This window comes from Euleptes europaea, chromosome 21 (genome assembly GCF_029931775.1).
Source record: "Euleptes europaea isolate rEulEur1 chromosome 21, rEulEur1.hap1, whole genome shotgun sequence".
NCBI classification, from domain to species: domain Eukaryota; kingdom Metazoa; phylum Chordata; class Lepidosauria; order Squamata; family Sphaerodactylidae; genus Euleptes; species Euleptes europaea.
The window spans coordinates 7,234,866-7,250,369 of record NC_079332.1 but is presented as its reverse complement, the minus strand read 5'-3'; the positions used below and the strand labels follow the sequence as shown (position 1 = coordinate 7,250,369).

Sequence of the window (15,504 nt, the reverse complement as noted above, 5' to 3'; positions counted from 1 at the left end):
TCTGACTGGCAGCTGCTCCCCTGGGTCCCAGATAGCGGTCTTTCACAGCATCTAACCCCTGATCCTTTTAGCTGGAGATGCCGGGGATTGAACCTGGGAGCGTCTGCATGCCGAGCGGAGGGTCTTCCACTGAGCCACAGCCCCTCCCCAAGGAGGAAGGGCAAGACTGAAGTATGCCCCCAAACATACTTGCAGGCATTCGGCTCCTGGACAGGAACCCCTCTTCACAGCAGGCTCCCCCACCCCATACCTTTCTAGTCATCTGAGCCTTCAGGTTTCCCCAGAGAGGCGTGCCAGGGCTGCTCGAGAGGGCTCGTGCCTCACATACCTCAGTACCTGCCAGGAATCTCTGTCATTTTTAATTAAAACGAACCTTTCTCCTCCATCGTTCCGAAGGAACTGCCAGGCTGTTCATTCTCCTTTCTCTCTAGCCCCCCCCCCCAATGGGGAGATGTGTGGGTGCTGCTGGCCCTATTGCTGTTTTTGAGCATGTGTCCCACAGCTTCTGTGGGAGAAAGTTGCCGCAATCCTGGCCGAATAAGGGGCTTTTCAGGGAGCAAGGCGGGCTTCTCTAGTAGGAGGGCACTAAGGGGCTAGTGGGGGGGAGAGCTGGCCCCTGACCCCCTCATGGCGTGAGGGGACAGGAGAAGGCAAAAGACTCGGGATACTGTCAGCAAATAGAGAGCCAGCGTGGTGTAGTGGTTGGTTGGAGCGGTGGAGTGTGATCTGGAGAACCAGGTTTGATTCCCCACTCCTCCACATGAGCGGCAAAAGCTAATCTAATGAACTGGATTTGTTTCCAAGCTCCTCCACACGAAGCCAGCTGGGTGACCTTGGGCAAGTTACTGTTCCATTAAGAGCTCTCTCAGCCCCACCTACCTCACAGGGTGTCTGTTGTGGGGAGGGGAAGGGAAGGTGATTGTAAGCCGGTTTGAGTCTCCCTTAAGTGGTAGAGAAAGTCGGCATATGAAAACCAACTCTTCTTCAAATTTGCAAGACAATAATGCAGAGGAGACCCCTTTCTTTCAGGAGCCAGATATCTGAGCTTGCGGCGCATGAGTCAGCTCTGAGGTTGCATGTTAAAATGACATTTGTGAGCCGGCCGTACAAAAACCAGTCCAGTCGGAGGATGATGGATAGCTGGTCCTCTTGATTGGCCAGCCCAGAGCTGAGAAGGACATGCCCAGTGTGGGCCAAATCCTCTTTAGATGACACCCCCCCTTCAGCCTTTGAGTGAGGCATCTTTCCTATCAATCCTAATTGATCCTATCAGGAAATCCCCCTGTTTCTGTGCCAGCCGTCTTTGTGCCTTTAGATTGGATTTTGCAAAAACGGTTAAACTAATCTCTGGTTTAGCAAACGGCGCCTTACGCAGGCTCCGGCATTGAGTAAGCTTTGATTAGAACGAACAATGGATCCGTGCACGTTTGTAGGGAGGAGGGAATTCTCCCTCGTTTGTTTCCTCTTGACGTTCCTTTATCTGTATTTTTTTTTGTCAGCTGTTGTTTCAGCTCTCTGCTTTCTGATGCAGATTTGTTTGTCTTGTAGGTTGCATGATTTTTAAAAGGTGTTTATACATTCTGTGTACTGTATGTCATGCACACATCGAGGCTTGGATCCTGCAGTAGAATCATAGAATCATAGAGTTGGAAGGGACCTCCAGGGTCATCTAGTCCAACCCCCTGCACAATGCAGGAAACTCACAACTACCTCCCCCACACACACACCCAGTGACCCCCTACTCCATGCCCAGAAGATGGCCAAGATGCCCTCACTCTCATCATCTGCCTAAGGTCACAGAATCAGCATTGCTGACAGATGGCCATCTAGCCTCTTCTTAAAAACCTCCAGGGAAGGAGAGCTCACCACCTCCCGAGGAACCGCTCTAACTGTTAGAAAGTTCTTCCTAATGTCTAGACGGAAACTCTTTTGATTTAATTTCAACCCGTTGGTTCTGGTCTGACCTTCTGGGGCAACAGAAAACAATTCGGCACCCTCCTCTGTATGATTTGGTTTGTAGAAAGGAGAAGCAAAAAATGAAATGGGCATTTGGGGGCCGAATTAGCAGGAACGAGGAAGTTGAAATTGGTATGGAGAGCCAATGTGGTGTCGTGGTTAAAGCGTTGGGCTAGGACCTGGGAAACTCAGGCTCAGATCCCCACTCTGCCACGGAAGCTCACGGGGTGACCTTGGGCCAGTCACATATTCTTAGCCTAACCTATCTCACAGGGATGAAACAGAGGAGACGAGAATGATGTGAGCCGCTTTGGGTCCCCTTTGAGGAGAGAGACAAGCTATTAAGAAAGGAAGTAAATAAATGTGTTAGAAATCCCCAGTCTCCCATAAACTTTTAGGGATGGTTCTCTAGAAAGCTCTGAATGGAGGTCAGATTTGGGGCGGCCAGGTCAAGCCATCACAGGCCTTGGGTATCAAATATAACACGGACATGCGGCCAAAGGGGAGGAGTCCAGATGCTTGTGCCAACAGCAAGTGTGTCGCATTTCTTTCCAACTGATCTAACTTCGGATTAGCAAAGAAGAAGAAGAAGAGTTGTTTTTTATATGCTGACATTCTCTACCACTTAAGGGAGACTCAAACCGGCTTACAGTCACCTCCCCCTCCCCACAACAGACACCCTGTGAGGTAGGTGGGGCTGAGAGAGTTCGGCTAGCCCAAGGTCACCCAGCTGGCTTCACATGTAGGAGTGGGGAAACAAATCCAGTTCACCAGGAGGAGTGGGGGATCCAACCCGGTTCTCCAGATCAGAGTCCACCGCTCCAAACCACTGCTCTTAACCACTACACCACACTGGCTCATGGGGAGCACATTGGAGGGAAACCAAAGAGGGAGTGCGGCTCCCTCGACATAAACCCTGTCCGTGGCTGCTTGTCTCCCCCCTGCAGGCTGCGTCCCTTGGACCTGGAGTTCATGAGGCGGCTGAACAAGATCACCAACATGGTCCCCGTCATTGCCAAAGCGGACACCCTGACCCTGGAGGAGCGGGCAGAGTTCAAACAAAGGGTAAGGGTACTGCCCACAGGGTACTGCTCCTCCCTCACCCAGCCGGCACCGAAGGCTGCCCTTCCGTACCAAGCGAAGACTTCTGGCCTCTCCGGTCCCGCTCTTGACGACCCGCCGTTTTATCCCTGCAGATCCAAAAGGACCTGAAGGCTCACGGCATCCACGTTTACCCCCAGGAGGACTTTGACAACGACTCCGACGACAGGCTTTTGAATGACAAGATACGGGTAAGTGAGGGCAAGCTGGGCAGGGGGAGGGGGGAAGGCGCTGTGCTTAGCTGCAGGTAGCCCCGAGCCACAGGGACTCCCCACTCTTTTCTTTTTGGGACAACTTCGGGCGGCGTTGAAAGGCTCCGCCCCGGCAAGGTGATGGGAAGGCAGCAAACGTCAGTCTGCTTTGGGATTCTCTTGTCCTCAGAAGCCAAATCCAGTCATCTGCATGCCATCAGGATAGTCTCCTTTTCAGGATTTGACCCCTGACCTGCTGGGATTGTCCGGGCAACTGGTCCGAAAAGCCAAACGGTGCGATATTCAGAAGGGAGCGGGGTGGAACCAAAACAGGAGCAGATAAGGAAAAGAGCGTCGGAAAAGACTGAGGGAAGGGGAACCCACTCATGGGCCATTTTTGCATGGTCAATTTTGATGCTCGCGCAAAGCTCTTTTTAAAAACACGACTTTAAAAATGCCTTTTCGCGGTCCCGACGCAAAAGGAGAAGTACCACTCCCCCCCACTCGCCTGCTCCTTTGTTCTTGTTTGCACAGCCATTAGCATATGCATAGCTAACATGCCTCTGTTGTTTTGCATGGTTCCTTGAGGGGGATTCTTCTCTGCAAACACCAAAGGTCGGGTTAAGTGGGCTCTTTTGTAATGCGAAGCATGTCTGCGCTAGCTTTGCAGTCACTTCCAGAAATGACGGTTCAGCGTGCAAAATTCAAAAAAATATGCGGGGCAATTCAGCCTGGAACGCGCTACTAATTACCATGCAAAAATCCCCATGGAGAGGAACGTTCATCTTTTCCCAAGGCCTTGCAATACCTGGAGCCACCAATGGGATCAGAGTAGTGGAATCTGACCCTCATCAAGGGTTGCCAACTCTACATTGGGTGGAGCCTGGGGAGGGGACGAACCTCCGCAGGGTACAATGCCATTGAGCCCATCCTCCAAAGCAGTTTTCTCCAGGGGAACTGATCTCTGTCATCTGGAGAGCAGCTGTAATTTAGGGAAATCTCTTAAGCCCCCATCTGGAGGTTGACTACTGTAGGGAAATATCCTGGATAACCCTCTCTCCTCCTTCCATCCTAGGAGAAAATCCCTTTTGCCGTGGTGGGAGCGGACAAGGAGCATCAGGTGAACGGGAAGAAAGTCTTGGGCCGCAAGACCAAGTGGGGGATCGTTGAAGGTAACTCTGCCCTGGGACATTGGCCAGAGGCCTCCAAGACCCCCTCCCTACTCCTCCGCCCCAGTGTGGCTTGGCACTCTACTAGGAATGGAGACAGACAAACAGAGAGGCGCTCCCCAAAGAGCCCATTTGTTTGCTGCTGTCCTCCGGCCTCCACATGCACCCCGCCCCGCATTCCACACTGACAGCTGCTCCTGACCTCCATCCCCGGGCCAGGAGAGTTCTGCCATGCCCACCTGGAAAAAGGCAGCTGGCCAGAGGTTGGGGAGCAGCACACAGTGGGGGGCGCGCCTCTGGCAGGCAGAATTCGGGAGGCTTTTTTCCCTCCCCTGCCGTAGATGAGCTATTCCAGGGATGAGCTTCCAACGAGACAGCAAGGCTATCTTAGCAGAGAGGGAAAGCGTCTCAAGGCTGCTAATATAATGGCTCTCATAGCATACTGGAGTCAATATGAGTGCACAAGAAGTCGTTTGCTAGGTCAAGAAGCAGAAGCGGTCAAACCGTGAAAGGAAAGAGGGAAGTTGCGAAACGTAAAGAGGCGATTTGCTGAACAAAAGCCGTGTAATGCTTTTCTTTAGAACTAGCCCAACGGCACAAAACGTACCAGCTTTGGAGTTCCTCAAAACTCTTCTTCAAGGTGAAAGCTAATTAAAAAAATATTAAAATGGAACAGAGAGCTTCATTAAAGAGCTGACAACAGAAGGGGAATGTGGCAGTCATATTAATAAAGCTGGAGATTGATTTTAATTGGTGCACTAAATGAGGAGTCTGTGGAAGCCAAATAGGCAATATTATTTAGGGATGGGAGCAAGGATGCTTGTAAAGACGGTCTGTTGCCGGGTAAATGTTGCCCAGTGGAGGAAGCCGCCTCTTTGGCAGAAGGTTGAGGTACTTTCCAGATTGCAGGTGGCCACACTGGTGGGAAGCAAAAGCCCAGGCAGAAGCCGGGCAGTACTTGTCCTTAGGACCAACCGAAACAACACAAAACATTTACCAACTATACTACCCAGTAAATGTATGAGTGGGATTTCACCCATGGCGATGGACACAGCTGGATTTTTCCAGGGGAATTCAGAGTTCTGTGAAGTGAGCGGTTTCAGAATACAGAAGAAGAAGAGTTAGTTTTTGTATGCCAACTTTCTCTACCACTTAAGGGAGACTCAAACCGGCTTACAATCACCTTCCCTTCCCCTCCCCACAACAGACACCTTGTGAGGTAGGTGGGGCTGACAGAGCTCTAAGAGAGCTGTAACTTGCCCAAGGTCACCCAGCTGGCTTCATGTGGAGGAGTGGGGGCATCGCTTTAGTCTCAGATTGCTAAAAGAGGCACATTGCTGATGGGAGGAAAGGGGCCTAAATGTGTGTTCCCCAGCTGTGCTGTGCTCACTGAAAGTGGGAATCTGCTGCCCTCTCGTGTTCAGCAGGCTCCTTTCAGACTCGTTTTCCCTCCTCCCCCCCGACATTTTTCTTATTTGCATTTTTAACCAAGGAGCTCTGGGCTGCGTGTGCAGTTCTCCCCCTGCAGTGTTTTGTCCTCACAACGACCCTGTGCGGTAGGGTTAGGCCGAGAGAGTGCGACTGGCCCAACTGAGAGGGGAACTGAATCTGAACCCGAGTCTCCTCGGTCGTAGTCCAACTGCTGCCCCCCCCCTGGCTCTCTCAGCCCCTCATCCTTTCAAAGCTCTGGATTTGATTAGACCCAAGAGCCAAGCAAGGTGCTCGACGGCAGAAATTGGACTGGGAGCCCAGTTCCCAGGGGACGGGTGGTAAGATGGAATTGGCAGTGGGAATAACTGTGTGGGTGGCTAATTTCCCCCCTGGCTGCTTCTTTCCCACCCTTCCCCAGAATTTTGTTTTCCCTGCAACATGGCAAACGTGCATCTGGGATTCCAGCTCGGAGAGGTTTTCTGGGGGCGGGGGGAGTCATGTGTACAAAAAAAGGGGGGAGGTGAGAACCTTTCTCCCACTTGCTGTTTCCCTGCTGCAAATCGCACCCTCCCTGTCTCAGCTTTGCAGACTGTGGCAGCGACCAGGGCCTGCCGCCGGATCTCCGTCTGGGATCTCCAAAGTAATAAGGGGAGCTTACGGGGAACTGTCCTGGGGGGCTTGGGGCTGGGTCCTTCCATTCCTCCAGATGCTTTTCCCGTCGGCTGCCAGTGGGAGGTGCTCTCCAGCTGATTCCCACCATGGCGGCTCAGCTGTTTCCCTGTGTTCTTCTCTTTCAGTGGAGAACCCCGCCCACTGCGAGTTTCCTTTGCTGCGGGACCTCTTAATTCGGTGAGCTGCTGACCTTTCCCTCCAGAGGAGCTGAACAATTTGTACTGGGTGGGGAGCTTGTAAAAACTGACCCCTGGGAAGAGGGAGCGTGGATGGTTGCTCTTCTGCTCCCTCCGAGCCCTGAGAGCCCTGCCGACGAAGCAGAACAGTGTCCAGAAGGAGGGGGCCTGGTGCTACGGCGGCCGCTCCTTCCCTCACGTCTCCCGGCAGCCAGGATGGCACCAAGATGGCGTTCCTTCCTGGAAGCTTTCTAATGGCAAAGGAGCGTGGCATAATCATCGAAAAACGTCTAAGGGCTGGGGCAGGCAGGCAGGCATGTCAGAGCAGGCTCATAGGCAGCTGTCAAGAGGAGTTGCAGGCTGGGAGGGGGGTGGTCAAAAGGCGAGCGTCAGAAAACAGGAGTCAGATTGGGTGCCCAAATTTTAAAAACCCAGCTCTACAGTCCGTCCAGGTCAGGGGGAGGCAACCTCCAGCCTGGATGGGCCCAGTCACTCTGAAGACCCCTTAATGAACAGGGAACGCTCCAAGCTGTAGCCCCGGTGGCTCACCCCATAAGGCCGGCGCCCACGGATCTGCGGGTTCCCAATTCTAGTTTGGCAGCTCCTGCTAGGGAAATGGGGAGGAGGCAGCCAGATTGGGGTGGGTGGGGAGTGTTCCTTTGCTAAGCAGCTCTAACCTCTTCTGTTGGTTGCCAGGTCTCACCTCCAGGACCTCAAAGACATCACCCACAATGTGCATTACGAGCAGTACCGCATGTACCGCCTCCACGAGAGCAACCAGCCGGCCAAGGGCGGTGAGCAGTTGAGCTCGGTCAATGGGGAGCCGGAAAGCCACCTTTGAACTGCGGGGGCAGCGCCGCCTCCCTTCCCGCTCTGCTGCCTCGTATCCCTTTCCCCCCCCCCGCCCCGTGGACTTACTCTGCAAGACATTCCCCCTGCCCCTCCTTCCCCTACCCCCTCTGAGCGTATGTAGCCTCTCTGGCAGCCTAAGTACCGGACACCTTCCCCCTCCGCCCGTCTTCCTTACAGTTAGATGCCTCTGGTCAGAGGGGCCCTTGAAGGATGGGACCGTGCAGCCACCTGGGCATCTCACCTGATCCTTTTGCCTGGCCTCTGGTCCCCCCAGGAATATCCCCTCCCAGTACCCCCTTCTGGGGACAATTGGTCTGGCCCGTACTTGTCCAGTTTCACCATATCATCCGTCAGCATTTCCTACCCTGGCCCCTGACACTGTCCCGCCATCTTGTCCTCTTTGTCCCTCTTGCTGAGTGCTGGAGGGCTTGAGGTGGCCCCTTTTATGCTCATTGGAGAACACCCAAGAGCGGCCGAAGGGTCTGTGCGATACGATTCCCAAAATCGCCCCCTCGAGCAAGGTTGGAGCTCCCGGCGACTGTTTCCCAGTCCTGTTTGTACAGTGGCCGTGCCGCCACAGAGACAATTTCCTCGGCCTCTGATGTTCTTCTGGGACTTGGACCAGTTCTTCGGACTTCTCTCCGAGACTCGTAAGGATTTGGGGGGGGGGTGGATTGGCAAAGCCTCCCAAGACGGAGACAAACGCTGCCAAACGATTCACATCAGCTACTCGCTGACGCCTCTCGTCCCAGGGGAGAGCGGGGCATCCCTCAGCCTGACCCCTTGTTGACGGCAATATGAGAGAACTTCCCAAGAGTTCCTGCTGTGATCCCGTCGCTGTCGGGCAGATTCTCCGTCTCCAGTTAACACATTAAAGGGTGACTTAGAGGTTTTCCGCCTGGTGTCTGTACACTCCTTCGCGATGGCGGGGGCGGGCGGGCACCCCTTCTAAACATGGCGAGCAGGAACAACCTCTGAGGACCCCAGTGGCCAAAACTGTCCCAGAAATTGCATTGTTCAGGTGTGGGAGAGCTCCCATGCAGGTATTACCGCTTCAGAGATGGGGCAGGCGTTGCATGGAAACTCGGAAACCCGGAGGTGTGGCCAAATCCTCTTCCTGCTGACAGATGCCTTCCCCACAAGCCCCTTCCTACTAGCCGGGCTTCTCAGAGGAGGGGAGAGGAAAGTGTTGGGGACAGAAGCAGCAGGAAGACCACTAGTGGGTGACTGGAGGATTGTCCTTGTGTTACCCCATGTGCCTTTTCGATAAAAACCCTTCTGTGCAGACAGGGCCAAGCCCCTTTTTTTAATATCCCCAAATTGGCGCCATCCTGTCACACAGGAAGGGGAAGAAGGGCATTTTTAATACCACGAGGGAGGGCAGAAATCCCCTTTCCCCTGTGGATGACATCTCTCTGCCCCTCTTCTCTCCGAGTGCATGGAGTTCCAATGTTGGAAGCGACCTGGGCTAAGCGAAAAGCACTATGAGGGAAACGGGCTGTTGGGAGGTCAACCGAGGGCCTTTGATTGTTTTTGCTTCCAAAATCACATCCCTCACCCATCCCTTTTTCCACGATTGGGGCCCTTCCACTTCGGCATTGCCTAGTTTGATCCCCCCCCCCCCCCCGCCAAGACTTTGTCTTCGTGCATTCTGGTAATCAAATATTTCTTTGGATGCTCTGAAGTAATCGGGGAGGCTTGCAGAGGAGAAGCCGATGGCTTTTAAATTTCGATGGCTTTTAATTGCTCGTACTTAACTCAAAAGTATCTTCCCCTACTTTGTGTGAGTAGTTTGTAGTTTCATTGTTTCATTGTTTGTAATGTGGGGAGGAGGCGCCCTTTTTCAATGCAAACTGCTTTCCGTTGAAAGGGAAGAGCCGACGTCATGGCCCTATCAACAGTCTCTGGATGCAGTTAATTGTAAGCAGATAAGATTTCTCTTGAACTCTGGGTTTTGATGAAGCACAGTGATTTATATTCTTGCTGGATCTGGACCAAAAGCACAGCAGCCTCCGGCAAGGAGATAATCAGCTTTGGGAAATGCTCGTCTCCAGCTCCATAAACGGAGATCCCTTCTTATTTTAAAGATCAAAGACAAACAAACAATCCTTAAATGGAGGCCTGTTTGGTCAGCTTTTACACCTCCCTTCCAGCAGCGCTCACGTGCGCTGGCTTTACCCCCAGCAGTCTCTCGAGAGCTTTAGGGGGGTCCGTTTTAATTCCTCGGTGGTATGTCAACTTGTTGTATCCAATCTGCGACCGACTAAAGAACCCACAGAATTTGATTTTTAAGAGTGGCTGTATAAATTGGCCCACTCCAGCCTTTCAAAAGAGAAATGGGGCAGATTGTCTGCCCCTCTGCCTTTCCCCCATATGTATATCGCTGTATGTTCCACAGAACTCACAAGAACCATCCATTGCAAATGTTTATCGTGACCAATCTCTTTTTGATGTAACCAGGTTAATAAACCTCACGCTTCCCTTGGTATTTTGGGAGCTGTAACTCCTCAGAGCCCCGTGGCGCAGAGTGGTAAGCTGCAGTACTGCAGTCCAAGCTCTGCTCACGACCTGAGTTCGATCCCAACAGAAGTCAGTTTCAGGTAGCCGGCTCAAGGTTGACTCAGCCTTCCATCCTTCCAAGGTCAGTAAAATGAGTCCCCAGCTGGGGGTCAAGGGAAGATGACTGGGGAAGGCACTGGCAAACCACCCCACAAACCAAGTCTGCCTAGTAAACGTCGGGATGTGACGTCACCCCCATGGGTCAGGGATGACCCGGTGCTTGCAAAGGGGACCTTTACCTTTAACTCCTCAGAGGTGGGTGCTCTGGATAAAATCACGTTTCCCTTCATCGCCGCTGCTTCAAGAGAGTAACTCCAAGTCGGTGCAGTTTTCAGAGTAAACCATCGAGACGAAACCACTTACCTCTTTTAGTGTTGGGGTTTGTTTGTTTTTTAGTACCTAAAAGCACATCTGGTTTTGTGTCCACTTTCAGCACTCATCGCAAACGCTCCTGCGAAACTTCAGATGCCGTTTTTTTACCACGCCGTTCCTCTTCTTTGCCCTCACTGCCCTTGACCGCATTTTCTGTCACTGTCCTTGAATCAGATTAACCGTGGTGACTAATGCAGTTTTGTGGGTGACATCAAAAGAGTACTTCTGACCGGGGTGAGGTCACGGGCTCTTGTAACCAATCGTACGGGGCCGTTGCGGCAGATGAGTGTCACCACCAGATCCAGTTCATTAAGTGCTTTGTGTTTTCGAAGGGAACAAGAAGGGCTCATTTTCTAATGCAGCGGTTGTGGAGAAAATGTACACAACATACAAGGGGCAGAGAAGCTCCTGGTTCAATGTGTGTTTTGTGGGGAGAGTTGGAAAAGTCTATCTGCCAAGAGGGAGAAACTGTATGTGAAGGGTGGCCACTGATTCCCGTCACATGAGTCATCTCTCGTTTGCTTCCTCCGAATCCAGCCCAAGTCCCTGGCGAATTGGATTAGTCCTGTTTTCCAGCATTGTCTTCAGGGCGTTCTTCCATCTAGGAAGAATAACCATATCCACTCAGGCTGGGGATTCTCCCAAGGCAGCCCAGCACCCAAACGCTGCACCGCACATGCTCCGTTTTCAACTTATCCTTCTTGTAGCCGCTCGTCCTCTGCCAGGCTAAGCTCCCCCTCAACTCAATTTGACAGAGACCCGCAGTAGCCCTGTGCTGGAGACGCCCTACCAACACTTTTCCCAAATGCCGGGTCCCCGATTTGATTTCTCCCCCCCGGGGATCTTCTGGCGTCTTGAGACCTCCTTCTCCTTTGCGGCTGCCTGCTTATTGGTCGCCTGCCCGAGGTTCTGCGATGGCTCCCACGGAGTGTGGGACTCTCGTGACCGTCGCCCAATCTATCATCGGACGAGCGGCTCAAGACTTTCGGTTTCTCGCATGTACCTCCAAGGCTGCACCGTACCGTGCTAGCACTTTGTTGGTTCTCGTGTTGCGGGGAGAATCCTTTTTCAAGCAAATGAACCCAGCCCTGTGGAGAGTTTACACATGCAGCTAATGGAGATCAGATTTGCCTGAAATTTATGGTTACCATGAAACGCTTCCTTTATGGGTTTGCTGGGTTTGGACCCAAACAGAGTTTTGCCTTTAATTAACACATTCCCATTTTTCCCCCTAGCTAGGCTTTTTAAAATGTTACAGCATCTTCTGAAAACCACTCTGGCCCAATGCAAACATGCACCTGAGAAGATCTTTTCCGTGACCTTGTTTCCACTGGAGCTGAGTCCATACGTACGAGAGCTTAGCTCACGTTCCTAACTTGTAATCTCAATGTTGTATCGCCTTCTGTCTTCCAGTCGTTCTGCAGTTCTGTCAGCCAGCGATAAAGTCACCTTCCTGTTGTTTTATGTTCCCATAGCTTGAAGCTTAAATCAGGGTCCAGAAGCGATGTTGCCTATGTATACTCTTATGGATACACTTGATGTGCCTTCATATATGTGTTGAGCATGGACCAGACATTGGGGATCTGTGATCAGATCTCCTATTGTTTTGCTTGCTTGTTTTTGTTTTTTTTAAAAAACAAGAGTTGTATTAGTGGGGCAAATTAGATCGAGACTAAAGCTTCGAGGATCAGTTGTAATTCCAGGAGATCACCAGGTCCCACCTGGAGGTCTGGCAACGCTAATGTCAGCGTGGTGTAGTGGTTTGGAGCGGTGAAGTCTGATCTGGAGAACCAGGTTTGATTCCCCTCTCCTCCACATGAGCGGCGGAGGCACCTGGTTGGCCACTGTGTGAACAGACTGTTGGACTTGATGGGCCTTGGTCTGATCCAGCAGGGCTTTTCTTATGTTCTTAGGCTAATCTGGTGAACTGGATTTTTCCCCCACTCCTCCACATGAAGCCAGCTGGGTGACCTTGGGCTAATCACAGCTCTCTTAGAGCTCTCTCAGCCCCACCTACCTCACAGGGTGTCTGTTGCAGGGAGGGGAAGGGAATGTGATTGCAAGCCGGTTTGAGTCTCCCTTAAGTAGGAGAGAAAGTCGGCATATAAAAAACCAACTCTTCTTCTTCCAGGGGAACTGATCTTTGTAGTCTAGAAATCAGTTGTAATTCTGGGAGAACCCCACTTGGAGGCTAGCACCCCTGTTTAAAACCTACTGTGTGACCAAAAATAAGATTGGGGTCTATTAGTTGGGACAAAATTCAGTACTATGCCCCTCAGAATCTTTCTCTGTTCTCCCCCTCTTATGGTTTCAGAAATTATACTGAAAATAGACAGTGCTTAGTAAGGTTTCTAAAAAATAGGAAGAGTTGAATCAGGGCACCCAGAAGTTGGATAATGTAGGCAAACGAAGCAAGTATCTGGCTGCAATCCTAAGGACACGCTCCTGGAAGTAAACCCCATTGTCTAAAGAGGGACTTACTTCCAAGCAGACCTGTTTAGGATTGCTCCACTTTGGCTCTGGAAAAGAAATTCACCCTTCTGCAATGTTTTCCTACAAGCACTTCTCCATGCCAAGAGGAAACTGGCTGTTAAAAGTGCACATTTTAACTAATCTGCGTGTATTGTTCACGGTTTGCAAAATTTGGCTTCCTTGGGCACAGGATTTGAACCAAATCTGTATAGTTTCCAAGTCAATGGTTTTTAAAAAAAAATGCTGCAGAGAAGGTCTGAGAGGAGGCAAGCTTGGTGCCTGCCGTTGGAGCTGAGTTTTAACAACAAAACAAACCTGAAAGGCAGGCCTAAATAAACGGCTCCGCAACACAAGTAAGCCGCCATCTTCGTTGGGCATTGCTAGATTTGGCGATTACACAAACCACCTTGTTTGCTCAGGGAAACAAAGGAGGCTTTGGGCAACCGGCCTGGGCCTCTCCAGTCACTGCTGAATGGGATTACTGTGGCCTGGGTTGGGTTGCCTAAAGAAGGGCAGCCGGGCTTTGTTGCCAATGGGTTGAAATACCTTTGGACTGAACTGTATCGAGAATGGCCCTGTGCCAAGGTCTACAAGGGGCTGATACCATCGGTATTCACACACCTGCCAAATTAGAAACACCCACAGTCCGTTGCCTAGCCGGTAGGAAATTGGGGTGGGGGGGAACCAATACTCGGCTTGAGTGGTTGTAGCGGCGGGGTGGGACTGTTCGTGAATCAGTCCCCCTTTTGGTACGGTACAGGTGGGGCCTGGCGATCTCCAGGATTGACAACTAGTGTTGCCAGCTCTGGGTTGGAAAATTCCCAGAGATTTGGGAGGTAGAGCCTGAGGAAGGTAGGGTTTGGGGAGGGGACGGACGTCAGTGGGGTATAATGCCATACAGGCCTTTTCTGCTTGGCTGTTTCCCTTGCGGTCACCCCTCTGACGGCTTTGGGTCTTTGTTTTGATTATGCATGCCGTTTCCGACCGTCAGAGGTCGCCTCGCTGTCCCCCTGCGTTTCCCCGCGTCTTCAAATTTTAGATAAAACAGGTCTCTAAAAATGCGGGGAAACGCAGGGGGAGAGCGAGGTGACCTCTGACGGTCGGAAACGGCATGCATAATCAAAAACGAAGACCCAAAATCGTCGGAGGGTTGATCGCGAGGGAAACAGCCACACATAAAAGGCCGCAGTCCACCTTCCAAAGCGGCCATTTTCTCTAGGTGATCTGATCCCTGTCGCCTGGAGATCAGTTGTAATCTCAGGAGATCTCCGGCCACCACCTGGAGGTTGGCAACATTATTTATAACTACTCTCCGGACTACAGAGCTCAGTTCCCCTGGAGAAAATGGTTATTTTGGAGGATGAACTCTCTGGTTCCTCCCCAGACTCTTCCCCCCCCCAAATCTCCAGGAATTTCCCAACCTGGAGTTGGCAACCCTACATTGGCCAGATCACTGGAAGACGAGCACGCTTCCCTCTGAGCTATGGGGTAGAATACCCTCTCTCTCTCTCTGTGTTGTTTATATCATAGGAACTAGAAGCACACTGTTCTTGTTTTAAAACGAAACCGAAGGTTGAAAAGGGTTGGGGATGAATAAGCCCTTTGCATAGGGTTGCCAGCTCTGGGTTGGGAGATACCTGGAGATTTTGGGGGTAGATCCTGGGTAGGGCAGGGTTTTGAGGGGGGGAGGAACCTTAGCAGGGTATAATGCCACAGAATCCAACTACCAAAGCAGCGATTTTCTCCAGGGGAACTGACTGTGGTCACCTGGAGATCAATTGTAATATCGGGGGTTCTCCAGGTGCCACCCGGAGGTTGGCAACCCCACTGTTGCACCTCCACCCTTTCCCCGGTTCCACCTCCGGCTTGTTCCTGGTTTCGCTACATTAGCGCCAAATTGCCTTTCCCCGTGCAGCCACACGTCTGCACAAACCTCCAAGACGGGGTTGGGGGTGTTCTCCAGGCGGGGCTGTAGTTACTTTTTAATCCTTGTTAATCATCAACCTGCCTCTCGCTTCCGGGACAGGATTCCTGCTCTGAGATGAGAGAGGCATAAAAATTCAGGCTTTAGGAGTCCACAGGTGCACACGCGCACACATACGCTCCCAGAGGTGTGGTGCCTTCTCTTGCTCTGACCCATAAGTTATCGAGGCCGAGGGCTCGCAGGAGCTCTCCTCCTGCTCTGACCGAGTTTGGGAAATTCAGCAGCCAGAGCGAGCGGCGGCGGAGAAGGAATGCGGTGGCAGTTGCGTCCCGCAGGGCGTGTCAATTGCTCTCTTGGATAGGCAGCGACACTCCGCTTTTATCGCTGAGGCGTGGCCCAGGGTGTCTCTGAGTGCCAGCCCCAGGGCTTGCCTCCCAGTGTCAAGGGAAAGCCAATCATACCCCTTCTGGCTGGGTGCTTCTACTCCACCGGACAGCACCCAAGGGCCGCACCCCACGAGCAGTCACCGGCTCAGGACAGCCTCGTTACTGCTCCTCGTTACCGGCTAGGTTCCCTCTCGCCCCGCACCAAGGAGTCTGACGCCACAGCGCTGCTGTGCCGGGGGCATC

General features: G+C 52.1%; 1 protein-coding gene across 1 annotated transcript in view; it reads left to right on the top strand.

The window, feature by feature from the left end:
- SEPTIN12 (septin 12) overlaps window positions 1-7,581 on the top strand; it is a 52,802-nt gene extending 45,221 nt beyond the window's left edge. Inside the window, exons 7-11 of the mRNA XM_056866486.1 lie at window positions 2,904-3,021; window positions 3,153-3,248; window positions 4,324-4,420; window positions 6,646-6,697; window positions 7,393-7,581. Of these exons, the coding sequence (XP_056722464.1) occupies window positions 2,904-3,021; window positions 3,153-3,248; window positions 4,324-4,420; window positions 6,646-6,697; window positions 7,393-7,537 (508 nt within the window). The 3' untranslated portion in view covers window positions 7,538-7,581. The remainder of the gene's footprint in view (window positions 1-2,903; window positions 3,022-3,152; window positions 3,249-4,323; window positions 4,421-6,645; window positions 6,698-7,392) is intronic.
- Window positions 7,582-15,504: the final 7,923 nt, after the last annotated feature.